General features: G+C 37.8%; 1 protein-coding gene across 5 annotated transcripts in view; it reads right to left on the minus strand.

Annotated features, from left to right (window-relative positions):
- Positions 1–19,158, minus strand: part of LOC129732953 (putative ammonium transporter 2) — a 55,251-nt gene extending 36,093 nt beyond the window's left edge. The window contains exons 1-4 of one of the 5 annotated variants that reach the window (XM_055694426.1): positions 15,529–19,158; positions 12,962–13,054; positions 4,911–5,218; positions 4,639–4,840 (exon numbers count right to left, since the gene is read on the minus strand). In XM_055694426.1, the coding sequence (XP_055550401.1) occupies positions 4,639–4,840; positions 4,911–5,157 (449 nt within the window). In that variant the 5' untranslated portion in view covers positions 5,158–5,218; positions 12,962–13,054; positions 15,529–19,158. Of the gene's footprint in view, positions 1–4,638; positions 4,854–4,910; positions 8,973–12,961; positions 13,055–15,528 lie in introns of those variants that run through there. The other 4 variants (XM_055694429.1, XM_055694430.1, XM_055694431.1 and 1 more) reach the window with 4 other exon arrangements.
- Positions 19,159–24,196: the final 5,038 nt, after the last annotated feature.

The following is a 24,196-nucleotide window of genomic DNA, read 5'->3' on the forward strand; positions in this document are numbered from 1 at the left end:
TGCGTCATTTACCATACGGCATATGTTAAGCCATCCCGGACAGATGCAAACTTCATAGTGACATCCGTACAGCTCAAAGTGATACCGCTGAATCGATTCACAAAAAGTGCAATTTGTTGAAGTAGATAATAAGTATTTGTAATTAGATTAGATACAATGCACCTCCTTCGAAGAGACAATGTCTCACTGGAGGTGTTTTTGAATTGTGTTATGTATGAAAAAGAAGAGTAGGTTTTTTATGCCTTTGGGAGAAGAGGTTTAAATGAACTTTACTCCCAAAGGCTTTTCCCTGCTCCAAATAAATGAAAAAAAAATGAATTAAAAAAATTATTAACAAGCAATAGGGATTTTTCCAAAGAGACAGTAGATGAATAATTCCCCCAACTTTGAACAAAATCTGGGGTGGTCGTGTCCAAGTGGCATGTACACTTCGTATGGAATGACCACCCTAATTCATAAAAGAGTACCCTAAAAACTAAACAAAAAAATACAAGTCTAAAGTTTTTCGATGATAAACGAGTAACGGAACCCCTCCGATATTCATCCTAGCACCTATATTTTTCTCATCGCTCTTATTTCGCTCTTCTCATCACTCTTAACTTACTGAACTGAATCGAGAGGTGAAATTAAAATTACTTTCACTTTGAAAGTAAGGGTACAGTAAATTGCACAAATAGGAGCAATGAAATAAATATAGGTGTTGAGATGAATAAAAGAGCGGTTCCCCTATTAGAATTTCAAGCTTGATCGGAGCAAAAAAAAATCTGATCATGAGAAAGGCCTTACGGCACTACTACGGTGTGTAAATTGCTATTTTCAACATTTTCTGACATCAGAAATAAGTTCACTACCCCAAAATTGTAATAAGTCATTTGAAAAAGAATTTCAGGTTTTCAGGATATGGAAAATTTTACAGTATGATTGTTGTCAATTCATGTCATCTGTGTGGGGAGCTGCGTAGCCGCAAGGTTACAGAGTCCGCTTTGTCAAGCGGATGGTCGTGGGTTCGAATCTTAGTAGAACCAGGCCATCCGATGTCAAAAACCTAAATTAATCCACCTAGCGGTCAGACTCAGCCTTTCTCATTCAAACTTACTATTTTTTAAAATAGATTTACATGAATGCTTAAATCCAATAAAGGTATATTCAGTCTTTGGGTTCTAAAATATTGATGTTGTATTTGAATTACAAAATATGTGCTTGAGAAATAGCGAAATAAAAAAAATGACTCTTAATTTCGAACAATTTGATCATGAGCGATACCGGGAGAGTTCAAATAATACAATACCACATTTAAATCATGTTGAGGCCATATATATTGATCAATGCGGGTATAGTTTTAAATAGTCTTTGAATTTCTTTTCTCTCCAAAGCTTTCGAACTACATAACAAATTGTTATGAAGTTTGTTATTTGTAAGTTTGAGAGATGACTCGTTCGTATGACACTACTAAATACAAGTCGTGTAATACTTGTGATAATAGACTTTCGTTGTTTTAACAATTTAATACATAACGGCTGCTAAAACTTCGAAACCACGTGTTCAATCATAATTCATCAGTTAACCCTTAACTAGCCCGTTCATCTGATATCAATATTGTTCAAATCGGTTGTGTAGTTTCTGAGATAATGAAGTTTCGTGATTTTCACATTTCGGCACATTACAGACGAAGTTACAATTCGATTACAGTAAAATTCAATAGGGTGTTATGAGGCAGCTAGACTTATTAATTGACACTAATTTTGTGGAAATCGGGTCAACCATCTCTGAGAAAAGCGAGTGAGTTTATGTAGCCTTCGGAATATGTTTCTCTTCATAGCTGGATTTCACATTTTTAAACATAACAGGCAAAGTAATAATCAGTTTGCAAAAAAATCAATAGGGTCTTATAGCGAAACAAGACCTTCCATATGATACTGATTTCATGAAAATCGGTCCAGCCATCTCTGAGAAACATGAGTGAGATTGAATAGTCTCCAGAACACGTTTCTTTCCATAACTTCTGAACCACAAGTTCAATCTTCATAAAATTCAAAAGTTAAGAGTTTTTTAGGTAGCCCGTTCATTTGAAATTAGTTTTGTTCAAATCGGTTGTGTAGTTTCTGCGATATTGATGTTTCGTGATTTTTACATTTTGATACATAACCTCTAAACTAGAAATCCGATTACAATAAAATTGAATAGGGTATTATGGGACAACTAGACCTCTCATTTGCAATTAATTTCATTGAAATCGATTCAGCCATCTTTGAGAAACTCAAGTAAGATTGGGAGAGCGTTACACACATATACACACACACAGACAGAAAATGCTCAGCTCGTCGAACTGAGTCGAGTGATATACGACATTCGGCCCTTTTGAGCACATTTATATCTTTAGTTTTTGCAGTGATTGCTATACCTCTCTAGGAGAAAGGCAAAAGGTGCACATACACACGTACACACCTACACCCACACACATGTACACCTATACATGCATACATGCAGAAAATGCTCGGTTCGTCGAACTGAGTCGAGTAGTGTATGACATTCGGCTATTTGGATCACTTTTCTACCTTTCAATTAGCCAGCGATCGTTAGGAGAAAGTCAATATGTCTACTTTCATTAAGTGATTTCACATTTTTATGAACACGGACAAAGTTACAATCCGATTACAATGAAATTCAATAGCAACCTATGGGACAACTAGACCTTTCATTTGACACTAATTTTGTGGAAATCGGTTCAGCCATCTCTGAGAAAAATGAGTGAGTTTAAACAACCTCAGGATAACTTTTCTTTACATAACTTTTGAATTCAATCATTACGAAATTTGAAAGTTAAGGGTTTTGGAGATAGTCCGATCATTTGCAACCAGTTTTATTGAAATCGGTTGTGTGGTTTCTGAGGTATTTTGATGTTTCGTTATTTTTACATTTTTATACATAACCTCTAAACTAAAAATCCAATTACAATGAAATTCAATAGCAACCTATGGCGCAACTAGACCTTTCATTTGCAATTAATTTCATGAAAATCGGTTCATCCATCTCTGAGAAAAGTGAGTGAGAAAAAAAAGTTGCACATACACACACACACACACACACACACACACACACACACACACACACACACACACACACACACACACACACACACACACACACATACATACATACATACATACAGAAAATGCTCAGTTCGTCGAACTGAGTCGAGTGGTATATGACATTCGGCCATTGGGACCACTTTTATACCTTTGGTTTTTCCAGTGATTGCTATACCTTTCTAGGAGAAAGGCAAAAAGGACTTAAGCATGGGTTTATTCTCAGGCTCCCCACCAGTTACCCTTCCTTTCCGCTGAAATCTACAAATACCTTTGCGTGACTTCCTCTTAACAAAAAATAAGTCCCTCTTATCAATAAAACTGGCAAGAAGGACGCACGACGAAACTTCTCCAGGGAATTATAATTGGTGATATTTGGCAAGAGGAACGAGTATCGGTATAGTAAAACAGTAAGCATGTGAAAGAAGAGTACATTACACACAAGCACTGATGAATAATAATAATAAGCATGCCACTTCTCAATAGAGGTATTGCTATTAACAGCAGTGCGGGATACAACAGACACCCGGGCATATCTCACAATAGATCTACGATTCATTGGTCACAGTGAGGAAGTCCATACAGGAAAAAAAAAAATGTCATCTGTGTTAAGCACGCTCGAATGTGATTGGTTCATTGTACGCGTGAATTTGTCCTTGAAACTTTTCATTAATTTTTACCGCTGTGGTTAGAAAAACCTGGAAGCTCTAGAACCACTTTAGAAAATTGATGTCTTTTGATACACGTTTTATTATTTTAGAGTTTGTGCAAGATTGTTTTTTAACCAAATTTTCATGCACATGGTTTTATCTGAAGTGTTCACAGCAATGATGTAGTGCATTTTTCTTGGTAAAAATAATGGAAATAATTTACTTTTCAAGTGATTTCAATTTTTGTGTCTCCCGAATTTCTATGGCTTATGTACCACTTTTGTTCTCAACGGCTTATACGACCGCGTGGTTTAGTAAGCGCTCCCTTAAAATGAGCAAAGCACACTTTATACCTGCCCACTAGGATGGGACAAAAAATAATTGTTAACTCCCATGCACTTTTCGTATTCCTTATGGGTCCCATAACAACTGTGTAACTTTCCAGATCGATCGGTGAAACGTCCGATTCGCGCCCGATTTTTAAAGTTTCCATACGATTTTATATGAGAAAATCCACTTTTTCAATACTTATTCTCTAGAGATGTCAAGTTGGCTCTTAAATAAATATCAATACATGATATTTGTAGGAAATTTTCCTGGGAAAAACTCTTTTGAAGATCGTAAGGCGCTACGATGCTTGTAAAAACAGCTATTCACCCCAAACTAATTGAATGTCTGACGGACGGCTCACCATTGAAATTTTCCAGCAACACTGCTACAGCAGGCGTTTCACCGATCGATCTGGAAAGTTACACAGTTGTTATAGGACCCAAAAGGACACGAAAAGTGCATGGGATTCAAAAAATAACACCATCGCTTTTTTCCCATATAACCGTGTCCCAGTCTACTGCCCACCTGTCTGTAGATAAAACATTTCAAAGACATTTTTCGCCACAACTTACCTCTCTGCCATTGCACCACTGACGATAGTAGTTGCAGTCGTTGAAAACGATAGTTGAAACAAAAAAGCAGCGAATATTGGTCCGAAAAGTGGATCACTTACACTTGGATCTATCAAAAAATCACCCAAAGCCATGAAAGGGTTGTTCAATTCACCTCGACCGAAGGACATTGCATAACCAAAAAGCCAGTATGTAAATCCTCCTAATAATTCAGAGTAAAGAAATTCGATATTCACTAAATTGTTTTAAGTATCCACATTAGAATAAATTACCTAGAACTATATCAATTATGTTTTTCATCATTATATTAACTTCGTTTTTAACAGAAACACATCCAGACTCCAGCATACCAAAGCCAGTTTGCATTGTAAAAATGATGAAAGATGAAGTAAGCACCCAGTTTGTATCTTCAACTGTTAAATCGTAAACTCCAGGTATAACGTAACTGTTGTTTCGAGCCCAAGTGTGTGATGATAATTGCGAAATAGACATATTCATTTTAGAGCCAATGTTTTTCATAACTGTTGTATCACGAATATCGTAAATATCTGACGCTTTTTCGAGGACTGTCAAATCAAGACTAACGATATCGATTACTATCTTTCCAACCATAAGACGACAGTTTAATTAAAATTTCAATGACAACATTACTATACGAGTAAATCAATTTAGTTAATTGGCTTAAACAAATATACCGTCTAATCATTGCCATTAAACATGCACAGAATTGACTTAATGAGCTTCCGTGTTTTACTACGCCCTCTCCCACGCTATATAACAATTGAAGTATGTACCATTTTCTGATCGTATGCTCGCCTCTGATTTGGTTTATTTCACTTCACAGCAATCAGTAATAATACTACATAGTAAACAATAGGGAACAGCTATTTAAAGATAAATTAATGAACTTAAATGTTTAAAGCGTACGCTTTAATTTTCGTCTAATGGAAAAAAGTCTCAGTTTTCGTAGTATAGCAAATTCACAGAATGTGACATCCTATAACTTATTAAACGGTAACTTTCAATAAAATCACATTTTATATAGCAATAAGAGGTCTGCTATTTTCCAGAAATAGAAAATCTTGTTAGTTTGACCGTTACAAATTTTATTTTTATTTTATAACATATCCATGTGGAAATTGAAATAGGAAGAAAAAAATTCTAGCCGTTTGGTTATTATTACTAGTTTTTCGATAGCGTATATGTTAAATTTAACAACACACACAAAAGGTTTTATTTCCGCCGGTATCGCAGTGCACTCGTTGTGTTATTGTTTTTTTTTTTGCATTGTGTTATTTTTCAACGAAATTTTGGTTAACTATACTCATGGGCATAAAAACAATTCAGAGTTTGTATCGATCTTATTCAACCAATTCAAATATTTTAGCACAAGAGAGTCGAAGAAATAATTTTCGTTTAAATTTTTGTTTGATCTTTTAGAAACCGAAACATTTTTTAAGGGAACTCTGTATGAAATGCTCAGTCGGGGCAAAACGCCTCGCCTTTACAACTTTTTCCGTAAATGCGACCATTATTGTTTTGATCTTTTGTGGTTGTGGGATGCAATCGATCTAGTGTTAATCGCTTTTATGAACTCCTCCGAGAGATTTATGAAGTAGTCCGTTCCCCTCGAATCGAAGATGGAAAGCGCATAAGACTGGTTCCAGTACCGTAAGTATCTAGTTGACTATTACTCGTATTGGAGGTAGTATTAGAGATTATTTTATTTTCATAGGTTGTAACATAGAGTTGCAAAGTGTTGGCAATGGAAGGCGCACGGTAAGTAGCGGGAGCAGTTTTTACATAAAAAGTCATAATGACCATTTCCGCAGCTTACAGTATGGGGAGAATATATTTCTACAATGAATTTTCCACTGAAAACATATGAGTGAGGCTCTAAAGGTTGAAGCACCCGTAGCGCGGTTGGAACTCATCATATACGTTTCCCATGTGGTTTGACCGTTTAGTTTGACCGATAGACTAAATTAACAGAAAAATCTTCGGTACTTTTGATCCTCGACGGGCATTCCAGGTCATGCCAGGAATATGGAAATGCTTAAGAAGGCAAAGAAAAAGCATGTTTGGATCCTTTCTACTAATGTACTAATGTTCATTTGGAATACCGCCTCAGCAAGGTGCCCGAGAAGATCCAGAGGAAAATCAAGAAAAAGCGGTTACAATTTTAAACGTTTTCGCTTCAATAAATAGCAACCAAAACAGCCAATAGCGAGCCTTGTTGGAACAGAATTTACTGACATATAAATAAAACCAGAGTCGCCGTTAAATGCAAAATGTTTTGAACAAACCCAATGTCTTTTTAATTGTTATTGATTCGATTTTTTTCTCATATCATTTATTTGACAAGGCACAAATACAATTTAATGTTTAACGGCGCCAATTATATCTGAAGACTTAAAATCTTAAAGCAAATTTTTTATCCTCGCTGCCGACTACGAGCTGAAATTAAGTCTATCTTAAAACTAGGATGTATTTTTCAATCACTGTTTTGTAGTTTGATGGTCGTCTGATGCTCTTCGAATGGCCATGAATATGCAGCATGTATGGATTTGTTCTGCTGAGCCACGATGTCATGAGCTGGAAGAGGGGCTTGTTATTCTCGGGTCCTGAAGGTATTGTGCGGGGGCTAGTTGCTGGTTATGGTTCGTTGTTGTTGTTCGCTGGTGTTCAAGTGGCCTATGGTATGTGCCGCTGAGCCAAGATATCACTGAAGGCCTCGGGTTCTCAGGTCCTGGTGAATTCGTGTGGGGTGCAGTTGTTGATTCCAAAACCTCTGCTTAAGGTTCAAACGTGTTCTTGTCGTTTTGTTGGGTGTAGACGGAGGGGAACGGGACTAGACTGGGGCATTTATTGATTCGATGATGTTTTTGAATGACCGGATTCATGAGAGTGAATCGATTAGTTCATATTTGTATTAACCTAGTCAGTACTTAGATCATCAGTATTGATTACTGCTTGCACTGTTTTAACGATAGCAGCATTCTGAAAAATATAACCAATACCAGTACAAATCATCATGACAATACTAGCACTAGGAGTATTTCAGTCAAAAACTTGGCCAAAACACGAAAAAAATTATTCAAGTGTTCCTCGTGCTATTGATCATTTTTGGATTCTCTGATACTTACTTACTACTTTGTATGCAGGCCATCTTGAAATTATTTGAGTTGATTACAAACTACAGTAACTATCATAACCTTGATATTAGTTAGAGCCCATGAATAAGTCACAAATTATTGTACGAAAACTATACACTTTCACTCGTGTTATTATAACTTTGAAGTAATTCTTGAGCGTAAATTTAATATGGGCGGTAACAACGAAGGTATATTAGGTAAATTTGTGTAGGTAATGTGTTGTATAGGTTGAAAAAACTTGTTCAAAACAAGCGATTGCCATACACGTGTTTTCAGTTTCTTTTGATCAACATTTTTTTTACAAAAAAGGATTTTTGTTTGGGTTCCCAGCAAGTCCCAGCAAAAATTTACCCACCATTGGAAAGGTTATGTGTTTCTCAATAAGTACCAGAAAGAAAATCTGCCCCATGCTCACCCATTCGTAATTGCGATTAATGCGAAGTTGGAACATTCATATTTGCTGAATTTTTATTTTTATTATTTAATGAGTGCATTTATCATGCCTTTGTCAATTTGATTAGTTTCTTCAGATTTTGTGATATCTTGCCGTGGAATACCCTATTCGGGTTGATTGCGCAATGCTACGAACATTCGAGTAATGAAAAGATCCTGATTCTGGAGGAAAAACTTAGAGAAACCCTCAAATGTTACCACAAAAGATCAAAACAATGATCGAGGGGTAAAAGTCTTACGAAAAAAAGTTCAAGAGTATGTGCCTAAGTGCACAAACGTAGGCTCGACGTGGGACTAAGGTGGGTGTGAAAAATGATTCTTCCGTACCCATACCATACAATACACCAAACCATACACTATACTAATAATGTTAATACCATATACACACTATACGCAAACATACACATACGCTTTACACACAAACACACATACGCTTTACACACACACATGCTCCACATACATACACACATGCTCACACACACACACACACGATTCACATATACATACACGATTCACACACATGTGCACGATTCGAACATAAATGCTTCATAAATGAATACACGATTCGAACTCACAAATGCTTCACACACACACACACACGCTTCACATAAACACATACGCTTCACATACACACACACGCGCTTCACACACTCACACACGCTTCACACACACACACACGCTTCATACACACACACGCTTCACACACACACACACACACACACACACACACACACACGCTTCACACACACACACACACACACACACACACACACACACGCTTCACACACACACATACACACGCTTCACACACACACACACACGCTTCACACACACACACGCTTCACACACACACACGCTTCACACACACACGCTTCACACACACACACGCTTCACACAAACACACACACGCTTCACACAAACACACACACGCTTCACACACACACACGCTTCACACACACACACACACACACGCACACACACACACACACACACACGCTTCACATACACACACCATCGACTACTATTGGTAGTAGCCGAGCGGCTTCCAAATCCTCCAAGACCAGAGCGCAGCCTCGCTTTATGCCTGCCACCAACGATATCTGAATTGGATTACCACTGGTGGGGTCCAATCCAGATCGAAGGGAAGCCGAACTGTTCGCCTTGACGGTCGACCAGAGTCTCCGTGCTGTATCTCCTTTTATAGCGTTAATCAGAATGGAATAGTTGGGTGATTGAGGGAAGAACCAATCACATACCAGCAACTTTGCTTCCATTGATGAATGCGATGCTAATTGGCTGGCATTGCTAGCCAATGAATGAACGCGTAGAATCATTCCATCTACCTTTTTGATGTCTATGTTAGGGAAATAAGCCAATCGCATGGAAAATGCTTGTGCATATCTGACCTTGAAACTTTTTCGTAACTTTCACCATGTAATAAAAAAATGGTGGAGATAATTTTTATCCTATAACAATCTTGTATATTTTAGCTATCCAACGGTATATTAATAATTGAAATCGGTACAGTTGTTTGAACGCTATAAACTTCCTAAAACTTCCATTCCACTAACCAAAAACGTTACATGTTCATTTCAGTTTTCACAGAATGTACCCCAGTATAGTGAAGAAAGACGTAGTCCCACGTGAAAAAAACCCAAATGTCCTCTATCTTAAGATGTCAACAGAGTCGCATCAAAAGTTAGTTTATATAGAATTGACAGCTTCGAAATATGACAAAATTGATATAGCTTAACCATAATGTTGTAAAGTTGGTCGGAAGCTTCGCATTTATGTCGTCCAAGCAAAGGATTAATAGCAGTGATCGAAGCAAGAGACACAAAAACGCAAATGCTAAGAGAAATTGTACCTTCGGATGAGTTGAGTTACGCAGTTCCCGTGACTCAATAATCTACTGGGAGCACTGCGGGTTCCAACATTATTAACACCATATCAGACGATCCTTTGAAAGCGAGTGATTTAAAAGACAATTTAAAAATAGCAGATAATAGGTATTATTGACAAAAAAGTATTCACTAGAACAAGCTCTTACTTTATTTGTACTTTTTTAGAATTGCAGAGTAATAGCAGAGGAAAGTTGATATATCACTGCTAGGTGATAAAATCTTGTTCAAATCTTGTGAATAATATGTTTTATAGATTTTTTTAGCTTTATAGAGAAAAAAACACGATGAGACACATTTGCTATTTGAAAACTCATAGAAATAATTTTGGCCAGGTTGTTGTTTTAAAGGGTGTTTTTTAAGAATTTGGTTTTTCTTTTAAAAACTAGGATTATTTCAGTCAAAAACTTGGCCAAAATACGAAAAAAATTATTCAAGTGTTCCTTGTGCTATTGATCATTTTTGGATTTTTTGATACTTACTTACTACTTTGTATGCAGGCCATCTTGAAATTATTTGAGTTGATTACAAACTACAGTAACTATCATAACCTTGATATTAGTTAGAGCCCATGAATAAGTCTCAAATTATTGTACGAAAACTATACACTTTCACTCATGTTATTATAACTTTAAAGTAATTCTTGAGCGTAAATTTAATATGGGCGGTAACAACGAAGGTATATTAGGCAAATTTGTGTAGGTAATGTGTTGTATAGGTTGAAAAAACTTGTTCAAAACAAGGCATTGCCATACACGTGTTTTCAGTTTCTTTTGATCAACTTTTTTTTTACAAAAAAGGATTTTTGTTTGGGTTCCCAGCAAGTCCCAGCAAAAATTTACCCACCATTGGAAAGGTTATGTGTTTCTCAATAAGTACCAGAAAGAAAATCTGCCCCATGCTCACCCATTCGTAATTGCGATTAATGCGAAGTTGGAACATTCATATTTGCTGAATTTTTATTTTTATTATTTAATGAGTGCATTTATCATGCCTTTGTCAATTTGATTAGTTTCTTCAGATTTTGTGATATCTTGCCGTGGAATACCCTATTCGGGTTGATTGCGCAACGCTGCGAACATTCGAGTAATGAAAAGTTCCTGATTCTGGAGGAAAAACTTAGAGAAATCCTCGAATGTTACCACAAAAGATCAAAACAATAATCGAGGGGTAAAAGTCTTACGAAAAAAAGTTCAAGAGTATGTGCCTAAGTGCACAAACGTAGGCTCGACGTGGGACTAAGGTGGGTGTGAAAAATAATTCTTCCGTACCCATACCATACAATACACCAAACCATACACTATACTAATAATGTTAATACCATATACACACTATACGCAAACATACACATACGCTTTACACACAAACACACATACGCTTTACACACACACATGCTCCACATACATACACACATGCTCACACACACACACACGATTCACATATACATACACGATTCATACACATGTGCACGATTCGAACATAAATGCTTCATAAATGAATACACGATTCGAACTCACAAATGCTTCACACACACACACACACGCTTCACATAAACACATACGCTTCACATACACACACACGCGCTTCACACACTCACACACGCTTCACACACACACACACGCTTCATACACACACACGCTTCACACACACACGCTTCACACACACACACACACGCTTCACACACACACATACACACGCTTCACACACACACACACGCTTCACACACACACACACGCTTCACACACACACACACACACGCTTCACACACACACACGCTTCACACACACACGCTTCACACACACACACGCTTCACACACACACACGCTTCACACAAACACACACACGCTTCACACAAACACACACACGCCTCACACACACACACACGCCTCACACACACACACACGCTTCACACACACACACACACACACATACACACGCTTCACATACACACACCATCGACTACTATAGGTAGTAGCCGAGCGGCTTCCAAATCCTCCAAGACGTGGTCCAGAGCGCAGCCTCGCTTTATGCCTGCCACCAACGATATCTGAATTGGATTACCACTGGTGGGGTCCAATCCAGATCGAAGGGAAGCCGAACTGTTCGCCTTGACGGTCGACCAGAGTCTCCGTGCTGTATCTCCTTTTATAGCGTTAATCAGAATGGAATAGTTGGGTGATTGAGGGAAGAACCAATCACATACCAGCAACTTTGCTTCCATTGATGAATGCGATGCTAATTGGCTGGCATTGCTAGCCAATGAATGAACGCGTAGAATCATTCCATCTACCTTTTTGATGTCTGCGTTAGAGAAATAAGCCAATCGCATGGAAAATGCTTGTGCATATCTGACCTTGAAACTTTTTCGTAACTTTCACCATGTAATAAAAAAATGGTGGAGATAATTTTTATCCTATAACAATCTTGTATATTTTAGCTATCCAACGGTATATTAATAATTGAAATCGGTACAGTTGTTCGAACGCTATAAACTTTTTAAAACTTCCATTCCACTAACCAAAAACGTTACATGTTCATTTCAGTTTTCACAGAATGTACCCCAGTATAGTGAAGAAAGACGTAGTCCCACGTCAAAAAAAACCCAAATGTCCTCTATCTTAAGATGTCAACAGAGTCGCATCAAAAGTTAGTTTATATAGAATTGACAGCTTCGAAATATGCCAAATTTATATAGCTTAACCATAATGTTGTGAAGTTGGTCGGAAGCTTCGCATTTATGTCGTCCAAGCAAAGGATTAATGGCAGTGATCGAAGCAAGAGACACAAAAACGCAAATGCTAAGAGAAATTGTACCTTCGGATGAGTTGAGTTACGCAGTTCCCATGACTCAATGATCTACTGGGAGCACTGCGGGTTCCAACATTATTAACACCATATCAGACGATCCTTTGAAAGCGAGTGATTTTAAAGACAATTTGAAAGTAGCAGATAATAGGTATTATTGACAAAAAAGTATTCACTAGAACAAGCTCTTACTTTATTTGTACTTTTTTAGAATTGCAGAGTAATAGCAGAGGAAAGTTGATATATCACTGCTAGGTGATAAAATCTTGTTCAAATCTTGTGATTAATATGTTTTATAAATTTTTTTAGCTTTATAGAGGAAAAAACACGATGAGACACATTTGCTATCTGAAAACTCATAGAAATAATTTTGGCCAGGTTGTTGTTCTAAAGGGTGTTTTTTTAGAATTTGGTTTTTCTTTAAAAAAAAAACGCATAAAAATTACAAAACTGTATAAAATCTTTATTTGAGCCGATAAATTGGTTTATGCGATTCACTTTTCAAAGATAATTTCATTCAAATGTTGGCCACGGCTACGTTTTAAATGGTCCATACAAAAAGTAAAATTTTGGGTCACTTTTTCGAGCATTTCGGCTGGTATCTCGCGAATAACGCGTGTAATGTTGTCTTTCAAGGCTGGAATTGTTGTTGGCTTATCCGCATAGACGAGAGACTTAACGTAGCCCCACAAAAAATAATCTAGCGGTGTTAAATCGCATGATCTAGGCGGCCAATTCACCGGTCCATTTCGTGAGATGAATTGCTCACGCAATTTGTTCATTGATTCGCGCGATGTGTGACACGTTGCTCCGTCTTGCTGAAACCACATGTCAACAAGGCCCAGCTCTTCCATTTCCGGCAAAAAAAACTCAGAAATCATCGCGCAATAGCGAGCGCCATTGACCGTAACGTTGCGATTTTGATCATCTTTGAAGAAGTACCGACCAATGATGCCTCCAGCGTGTAAACCGCACCAAACCGTGCATTTTTCTGGATGCATTGGCGATTCTTGTATTGCCTCTGATTGCTCTTCGATCCAAATGCGGCAATTTTGCTTATTAACATACCCATGTAACCAGAAATGAGCTTCATCGCTGAACACAATTTTTCGGTAAAAAAGTAAATTTTCGGCGAGTTGTTCTAAGGTCCAAAAATTCGATTATTTGTAAGCGTTGTTCAGGCGTAAGTCTGTTCATGGTAAAATGGCAAACCAAACTGAGTACATTAGACCTTGACAGCTGTCAGAATTCCCGCGTGAACTGTCAAATCTGAATACACGAAAAACCAAATAGCAAAAAAATCACCCTTTACGCACTCCTATGTGCACCGGTTGATACTTCAAAAGTGTTATGATTTTGAGCCGTCCAATATATTGAGCATTCGCTGGAGCACCAAATGCGTTATGAACAACACATATCCGTTCCAAAACAGTACAAAAGATGGCTCCGCACAGTCCAACTTTTGCGTGTACGATCGGCACACTATTACGGCTAAGGATTTTGCAGCTTCTGACTTCCTGAATGCAGATCTGAAAATTGTTGTTCAAGAATTCGATGACTCTGTGAATGTTGTCAATTTTACAGCACCAATTGACCAACGCATCAACATCGCAAGCTAAGTGAAAGCTTAAATGAGGTAACAATGACACATTAAAAAGTTAAAAAAAGCTACTGACAGTATAATTTTTAAAGATTGGAGTACTGAACTATGGTATGTATGTTCTTCTTTATGTTCCATTCAATTTCGACATAGATCTGCTTGTTTTGTATCCAGCAGTTCATTACAGTGTTGAAAAAATCCACTTCTAAATTGCGAATAATGGAAGTGTAGAAAAGAACTCATCCAGATTAAACTTCATCTCTACCACCCCGGTTACCCTTACTAACACGCAGAGAATCCATTTTGTACGTAAAAAGTTAACAAAACTATAGAGAAATAAAAATGAGCTTATAAGCGTACGTACCATGGATGCGGAATTTAAAAAAGCATTGCATGCGTTTAAATAGAATAATTGTGATATAAAGAATATGTCTGATAAGTTAATTTTCAGTCTTTTCTAGGAATTTGGGAATATGGGCAATATAGGTTATGGTTATGTCGAAGGGCTACAAAGACATTTAAAAGTTCATATCGATAATTTAGATTTAAAGTCAGATAACTTTAAAATAAATATCCGCAATGTAAAACATTTGTTTTAATAAAATAACAAAAAACAAAAGAATATTCTGTGTGTTTTCTAACTTTTGCTGAGATACATCATCAAATTCATGTCAAATGCTCAAATGCTGAACAGGCAGCAATTTATTCAAACAACTGATTTTCAGCAAAATGGTGTCAAAAATTTGACGTTTCGATTTGCTGATGGTTTCTGCGAGAAGGTTTGCTGATATCATAGCTGATTTTCCAGCATGTAGAATATCAGCAAAATTTTGCTGGTTTCCAGCAATAAAAAAATTAGTGTGTATGTTTAACCCTATAGTATTTTGACGTTCAAAACATTGATCGAAAATTCCGTGTAAATTTTTCAAACAGAAATACATTGAAAATTACATGTGTACTATCATCTCATGGAGACCTTATTTTATATGGTGGCGCTAAGAATACTTATAGCGAATTTCATTATTCCACGGAGTCAGTCTACGCAGGAATAGAGAAGCGATATTGCGATTTACGATGCACGAAAGAGATGCCAGATAGTTCCAGGTGGGCTCTGCGAATAAAGAAATTCGCTGTTAGTAGTCAATAATTTGATAAAATCGATAGTTTTTCAGCTCTTACCGATATTATCGCAATAAGTAGAGTTGACGTTCTTACTGTAGAAATTTTGAGCATTCGTAATTTGTACATTATCGACAATTTTGTTCAATCCCAGTTTATATTTGCGATAAATCACACAAACCTTATGACATCATCCTTAAATCGTTGCAAAAACAATAATCTGTGAGATATTTCATGCGTTTGGCAGCTTTGACTGTAATCCAGCGCTGCCATTACTATAGCATGAGCATGAGCATGAGCATGATTGACCGCCCGCGGTTGCTACTCCGTTATTGCCAGATCAGCTGTAATTACACAGAGAACCAACAGTTGATGCTTGGGACTAACATTCATCTTCAATGTGTAAAAACTGGTGACCTTAATCTTTATATTAGGCAATACCAGCGCCGGCCGCATCCGAATGCAGGTCAAAGAAGGAGTGTGTATAGGAATATGTTGACGTGATACTCGCTTTATTGGAAGCCGAGAACACCTCTGCACTTCCACGAGAAATCACTGGGATGTTGGAGAAAAGGTTAAGGTTTGCAGCAGGTTTCGTTTTGGTAAACGATGCGCTGGGTTCGAGTACCGGGTTCATAATAATAAATATCGCACGTACGAGTTCATTATACCTTCTACGGAAGTCATAACGCGATCAATATGTCAGATGAAGTAACACCGCAAAAATAAAGCGCACGCGAGAATACCGGACCTATGACTCAATCGAGACCGACTCAAATATTTGAACATCTGTTTATGTAGTTATTATGCAACTACCGAAACGTATCTCCCATTGATTGATCTCAGCTGACTACACAATGTTACGGAAGCTACAAGAGTTGAGTCCACGTTAACGCCTCGCGACTCCTATCACTTCTTCGTGAAGTGACCCTATTTATATCGAAAATTATAACACGGTTATAACCAATCTGTAGAAAATACGACCTCATGAAAGGTATCGACGCGAAGTCTCTAGATATTCGGTCACCCGGGCATCTGGCTTTGAGCCTAACAGGTCGACTAACGACGTTTCTTTTATACTGTTCGTCTGTTCTATAAAAGCGATTTTTTGATTTGAGACCGATTTAAAGCAGTAATAAACTAAAGAGTGTTGTAGGGTCACGCACAGTAAGTGTGGTACATCCTAGTGAAACGCAAAATGGTATACCACACTAAGTGGACGATTCGAACTAAGATATCATAAAACTCTCCCGGGCCGGAGACGCGTTTTACCAAAGCATTATGCACGACCGCTCAATCCCCGACTACCGACGGAGACGCTCGGGAGCACGATATTTCACGCCGATTCTCTATTAGCTGTCGATGCGAGTGTTGCCTATCAAATAGAAAAATTGGCAAAAATTCATGCATCCAAAGCCCCAATAATTTGAAAAATGCAGATACGCATATTGACCAAAATATATATCTTAAGTTTGTTGACAAAATGCCGAACTAGTCATTATTGGGACATAGTATACAAAAACCTTTGTTAAAAAACTAGACAAATCGAAAAAATTGAATTATAAGATTTCGACTTCGACTAGCAACAATGCACCATACTCTGAATTCCACAAACTACACCAGTATTCTCTGGGTGACGAGTTCAAGTAATGTTACGCGTTATGTTGGCTCATTATTAAGCTGAGCAATAGGGACCTTTTTGTCAAACGACATGCGTAAAAGCATAAGTAATGTCGAACTCGTCTCCGCGGCACGTTCACACCCGGACAACAGTTTTGTCCTGTACTTTTTTTTTCACTTTCCGGACTATACTTTTTCTGTATCCGACTACACACTTTATCCTGGACTACACCCGAAAGAAACAGGGTGCAGTCTCAAAACACTAATAACAAAAACTAATGCTCTCAAATGCCGTACGAAAAATATGACAACTGAGTGTAGCGTCGCTTGCGTGTTCGTTTTCGTGCTGTAAAGTGTAGTCCAGAACGGTGTAGCACAGCTGCGGAAACGAGCTTGACACACCATTACAGTATTCCTGAACCCTTTACAAAATGCCAGAACAATTATTATTCATTTCACCCTTTTGGATCTGCGCCTATAAAAATTTAGCATATTTAACAAAACTTAGCTATGGAGTAAAAATAATTATTCAAAAGATAGTGAAATCATAAATAGAAAAGGAATGACAATGGATATTAAAACATAGTCATCAGATATATTTCAGTTCGGAAATTCAAGACAATTTTAAAAAATAGATAAACAGCAATCGTCTGGTACACCTTTTCATGCGGTGCATAAATGAATGACAGAACAGTACGAAAATGCTACGCTGTGGTAGCTACACATGAAAGATGAATTCGCCATTAAATGACGCACAAATTCATCGCTAAAAAATCATACTGTACTGCACACACTACAACACGAAATATATATATAAAAAAAAACAATTTGATTCTTGTCGCATATATCAAGATGGCTTGACAACGTAATTTTTTTTAATTCTTTTATCACCAATATTTAGTGGTTAATTTGTGAGTTCGAAATCCAATTTGTGGTAATTTGTGGTTAAGTGGTTTCCGAGAAATTTTCAAAAAACTGAGTCAAGCCATCTTGAAACATGATTTTTCTTTAAATGAATCGGACAACGATGATATATAGATCAATCGAAAGCTCTTAATTTGTGGTTCACGAAAATGTTAATTTTAAAGTCATAATTATTAGTGTTTGTACAGAAATTTGTGTTTTATTGTTCACGTAGTTCTACGTTTTATTTATTTGTTGATGACGCTGCTGGCCGCTAATGGCGTTGGCTGTTTGCGGTGTTTGTCATTGCTATACTGAGCGTGCGTGTGGGGAATATGGTAAATATCGAGATTCGGGGAACTTAGCCAACACACTTGCTCAACTACAGGTAGCCCAATATTGGTGATAAAAGAATTAAAAAAAATTACTTTGGCAAGCCATCTTGATATATGCATTCTTGTCGGTGAAAACTACTACCTTCGAGTCATTTATAAATAAACAAACATGTCTGTAAATGTATGCACTTATCTTAGCCATTGAATCAGCTTTCAGCAAACCAAACATGCCTCCGCTCGCACGCAAACAAGTATAGGCAACTTGTTTCTATGGTTACAACTGCCGCTCTCTCAGTTTCTGCCTCTCAGCAGATCGTGCCGTCGGCGGAGAATAAGCTTGACACTACCGTATCAAAGGAAAGTCACCAGCACAACACTGCGCTTTAAAAGCAGCCATTTGCTAGGCGACAAATTGTGAAAAAAAACGGCAATAAAACTTTAAATTTCCAGATCGTTTTACTTCCAAATCACTTTTAAAACACTGTTATAACACTCGAAACACTTTTACCCACAATTACCACACGAAATTCACAATTTATCGTGCTATATACCACAATAAAACGCGATTACCACGGACACAATAAATAAAGCGTCTACACACGTCGCCAGCGATGCCAGCTCCCTCCCCAGCGCTGCCATTACTATAGTGGTTGAAGTCGCAAGTTGCAGAAAGATGTCGTTAGCACTCCAAACGAGTAAGAATTTGAAATCTTACACGCGTTACTGGAGTTTTTTGTTCTAGCTTGAATGTCTGATATATGTGCTACAACAGATTTTTTTTTTCGCAGATTTATGTGACTGGCGTAGCGCTATTTGGTTACGTATTACTAGTACTATAAAACTTTATGTCTGTCTGCGGTCAAAGTGGCAGATGAACGATAAATAGCCGAATAATATCGCATAAGATTGACGTAATATTTTTCATGAAAATTAGGTTGTCTAGCTCCTAGCCTTGTGTTAAATGAAAAAACAGAACCAGAAAGCAGTTCGATATTGCTTGAATCCATGATAAAATTTTCTGGTAATAAACATGCACGAGGATATACTAGGATAAAATATTGTTTTCAATTTGTCAACGTATAAATTTCGGATAGGCATGCGGAAATTTGAGAGCAACAAATTTCTTATGCATGCCGCATCTAAAATCTGTTACTATATAGCAGCAATCCGTCCAGTTTACACCGGGATTTAATTGTGAAATCGTAAAACGTATATCTATTATTGCGTCTAGAATAGCCGGACGTGACAGATTGATTGCGTTACTCATGGATAGAAAGGCTTTGAAACCGACAATGAATATCCCTGCAAAAAACGGCAGCTTTTATGGTCTTCCAAATGTCGGTGTATTCAAGATCAAGGTAATATAGCAAATTTAGCCATCATAATCTAAACGAGACGAGCAGGCACTAAGCATAAACAAGTCATCTCAAATTACAGCCCACTCAGTGCGTTTTGAACTGTCCTACAGATCAGACGTGTTTTCGGTTGCTTGTGGACTGGTCTTTGACGGCCTATAGCTTCAAAGTTTGTGTTTCGTCAGTGTGTCTTTTAAAGACTACCTGTAAGTTATTTCCCATCATTCTTTCTCAAGACTACCTACTTTTGAATTTTTACATTTGTTTTAACTTTTTTCGTATCACCTGAAATGACAGGGCGAAAAAAGAAACCGCGTATCACTACTAGGAGAAAGAGAGAGCATTCTCTCTCGGACAATTCGAGCGTCTGCAGTGATAACATGTTTGATATTTTACCTGAGCAAGAAGCCGGTGAAATGGAAGTTATTTGAAATGACACTATATAAAATGTAAATTCTTTAAAAAAGGAGAAAGTTCCACCTATTGTGGTAACTATTTCTTCTGAATTTAATATATTCAAAAAGGAACTTTCAACGTTTGTTTCTGACGTTAAAGTTACCAATCAAATTGGCCGTAGAGGTGAATTCCGCTTTTTAGCCGACTGAATAAAGGGTCGTGATCGTCTTGTTCAGTATTTAACTGACAAAATTACAATGTTTTACCTACTACACCAAGAACGCCAAGCCGTTCAAGGTTGTCTTGAAAGGTCTCACCAACGATCAAACCTTTGATGAGATCAAAATTACTTTGACAGAATTACTTGGCCTAGCCCCTATCCAAGTAATTCCTATGAAACAAAATCAAGAGGTGAAAACAGTCAGAGGACTGGAGTTTCCCTGGTGAACTATTTAATTCATTTAAACCGCAGTAGGGTTAACAACTTAAATTTTTTTGAAAAAGCACATGCTTTATATTTTATATTGAAGGGCACTGGGTACTGAAATGCCACTGCGACAGTCTTGCTGATTATCTTTTGTGGCGGGCCCCGATTGCTGTGCACAGGTTACGGATTGCTCGTACTCATTGATGGAGTAGAGCTGTTTTGTCGTAAACCTGTACCCCAATTAGGTACAACATAGTTGGTGAAACTAGTTACCTGTTTAGGATTAGAGCTCCACACTTGGTATGGAGTTAAAAGGTAACTTCCTAAGAAGCTGTACTTAGAGTAAGCAAGAGCTTCGCAAGAGCAAAGCAAATGCTCTGAACTCTCTGGTTCAGATTTGCAGAATCGGCAGGTGTCGTTCAACACTAAACCGATTTTCTTTAAATGATAAAAAGCGGGACAGTGTCCGGTAAGGAGTCCCGTGATTATCCGTAGGTCACTACGATTTAGACTAAGTAGCTTTCTGGCGGCTCCAGGGTTCGGATAGATAAACTGTTTAGCTTGTCTACAACCCTGTGCCTGTTGCCATTGGGATACTATTTCTAGCCTTTCCCAAGTTAGTAGTTCGCTTTTGTTAGCGGAAATGGACGTACCCAGAAACGGCTCGGGGTCAATAAACCGCTGAGCTGATCCCTGTCTTGCTAGGTAGTCAGCGTGTGCATTACCCTCGACTCCGCAGTGTCCGGGCACCCAAAACAGAAAAACTGAATTCTGTCGGGAAAGTTCCCGTAGAGTTTCAATGCATTCCCAAACAAGTTTGGAAGCGCATTTGACGGACTTAAGTGCTAGTAGTGCTGCTTGAATGTCCGAGAATATACCGATTTTCGCATGTCTGTAGTTGCGTTGCAGACATATTTTTGCGCAGATATATATGGCATATACCTCTGCTTGAAAAACGGTGGGCCATTTTCCCAGGGAAAACGTTTCCCTGATACCGGGTCCGTATATACCAGATCCCGTTAGGGATTCCTTTTTCGAGCCATCCGTATAAAAACTGACGATGCCAGGTGGAAGATTAGGCCCTCCATTGTTCCACATAGAGCGGTTTGTTTCAATCACTCTATATGGAATATACATGTTGGTCCTAACGTCCATCCAGTCGGAGACTGTGGTTAATAGCGGAGTTAGTTTGAACTCCCTAAGTATGCAAAGGTGGCCAATTTGGTCCCCGTTAAGTATAGTTTTCCAACTTTGCAACCTTTGAGCGCCAAGCTCTGCTTCCTTTTTCACATGAAGATGTTGAGGTAGTAGGCAAAGCATAGCTTCCATGGCTGCAGTTGGAGTTGTTCGCATAGCGCTGGTAACCGAAAGACATGCAAGTCTTTGAACTTTTTTGAGTTTGGCTTGCGCAGTCACTTCGTTCACCTTAGGCCACCACACTAGGGCAGCATAGGTGATTCTTGGTCGGGCAATGGTCTTGTAAGACCAGAGTGCCAAGTCTGGTTTCAGTCCCCAGGTTTTACCGAACAGAGTTCTGCAGATCGCTGAGATCCAGTTGTGCAGACCAGTTCAGTTTCTTGTCCAGAATAATTCCGAGGTATTTGACCTCATTGCTGAAGCCCAGTCTAACTCCATTCAGTATTGGAGGAGTGATGGAGATCTTCCTTCGTCTGCCGAATGGAATTAGGACTGTTTTTAAGGGGTTTATGTTTAGACCCTCCGCACATGCTTTATATAATGTGCGTGTAAAGTGGGAAATTTATAGGAAGTTTGGCGGAGGTGAAAAGCATATCACCCAACGCCGTACTTGCCAACGATATGGCCATAGATCAAATTTTTGTAACATGGATCAAAAATGCCTTTATTGTGGAAACTCTCACAAAAAGGACACATGTCCTGTGAAAGAGAGTAAAAAATTTCGGTGCGCCAACTGTAACGGCAACCATATTAGTTCACCTAATGTTGGTAGTTCGAAAATTACCGTTAACATGGGGGGTAAACAAAAACCAGTAGAAAATAAAAATATACCTATTACCCCAGCTGATATTGCTACCGAAAATATTTTTTCTAATGTCAACTGCTTGGGGCCTATTACGGCAGGTAAACTTTTTTTTCTGCAACAGGCAATGTTCGATCATATGAACGCCATGTTGCAGGCAAAATCCATGTTTGAAGCTATTCAAATGGGAACAAATTTTACAATTCAAATTGTTTCTAATTTAAAATTTACCAATGATGTCAAATAAAACAATAAAAATTTTAAATCGGAATGCTCGCTCATTGAAGGCCAATGAGAATGAGCTTTTTGATTTTTTAACAGTTAAATAATGTGCACATTGCAATTATTACTAAAACATTTTTGAAACCTAACATCAAATTATAACATGATCCCAATTACGTGATTCATAGATATGATAGAAATCAGGGCTCCGGCGGTGGAGTTGCAATTGTTATTCATCGCCAAATCAAACATCGTGCTCTTCCCCATCTTAAGACGAAAGCTAAAACTTTGGGAATTGAAGTTCAAACTGAACTTGGGATTTTATTTATTGCCGCAGCATATTTACCATACCAATGCACACGCGAGCACAAAAATTATTTTAAAGGTGATTTACAAAAACTCACCAGAAATCGTTCAAAATTTTTTATAATCGGCGATTTAATCGCTAAACATCGATCATGAAATAATTCTCAAAGTAAACCCAATGGCAAAATTTTATTCAATGATTGTTCTTCAGGATACTATTCTATTTTGTCTCCGAATAGTCCTACATGTTTCTCTTCTGTAAGAAATTCATCAACAATCGATTTGGTACTAACAGATCAAAGTCATGTATGTAGTGAATTGATCACACATGCTGATTTTGATTCTAACCATCTTCCAATAACTTTTTCTTTATCACATGAATCAGTTTTAAACCCTGTGAGCTTAGTTTTAAACCCTATGCCTTATGCTGTATCGATCTGGTCAAGTTGCTGTTCAACGAGGAAGAAAACGCTTCAAAGGATTCTGAATAAACTTCTGAAAATGATTTTGAAGCGTCCTCCTTGGTTTGGTACACTCGAATTACATAGACTTACTGGTGTTGAACCTTTAGAAGCTACCCGACCAGAAGAGCATAACTAAAAAATTATAAAATTCTATCAACGCGTTTTAGCGGAGAAACCGTCGAACTAGCCACCCTGGTAAATAATGATCCCGAAGGGCGCTTGACAACCGTCAAAGCGGCGCCTCAAATGACAAAGATCTGCGGCAGAAGTGTTTAAACTGTCAGATGATCGGTCTTTCTTCCTAAGTCCAGAGGCGATAGCAGCAAGACGTGTTTAGCTCATAAAAGTGAATGTATTTAAAAGTAAAATATAAATTGTTAAAAGTAGTGTTTTATTAATGTCAGTGAGGTTGAATAGGAGTTATTAAGTAAAAGGTATTTGATAATTGTAGCTTCAATTAGAATTAATAAAAATATTCCCTACTTCAGCTTAACCTAA

The sequence above is a fragment of the Wyeomyia smithii genome, chromosome 3, assembly GCF_029784165.1.
Source record: "Wyeomyia smithii strain HCP4-BCI-WySm-NY-G18 chromosome 3, ASM2978416v1, whole genome shotgun sequence".
NCBI classification, from domain to species: domain Eukaryota; kingdom Metazoa; phylum Arthropoda; class Insecta; order Diptera; family Culicidae; genus Wyeomyia; species Wyeomyia smithii.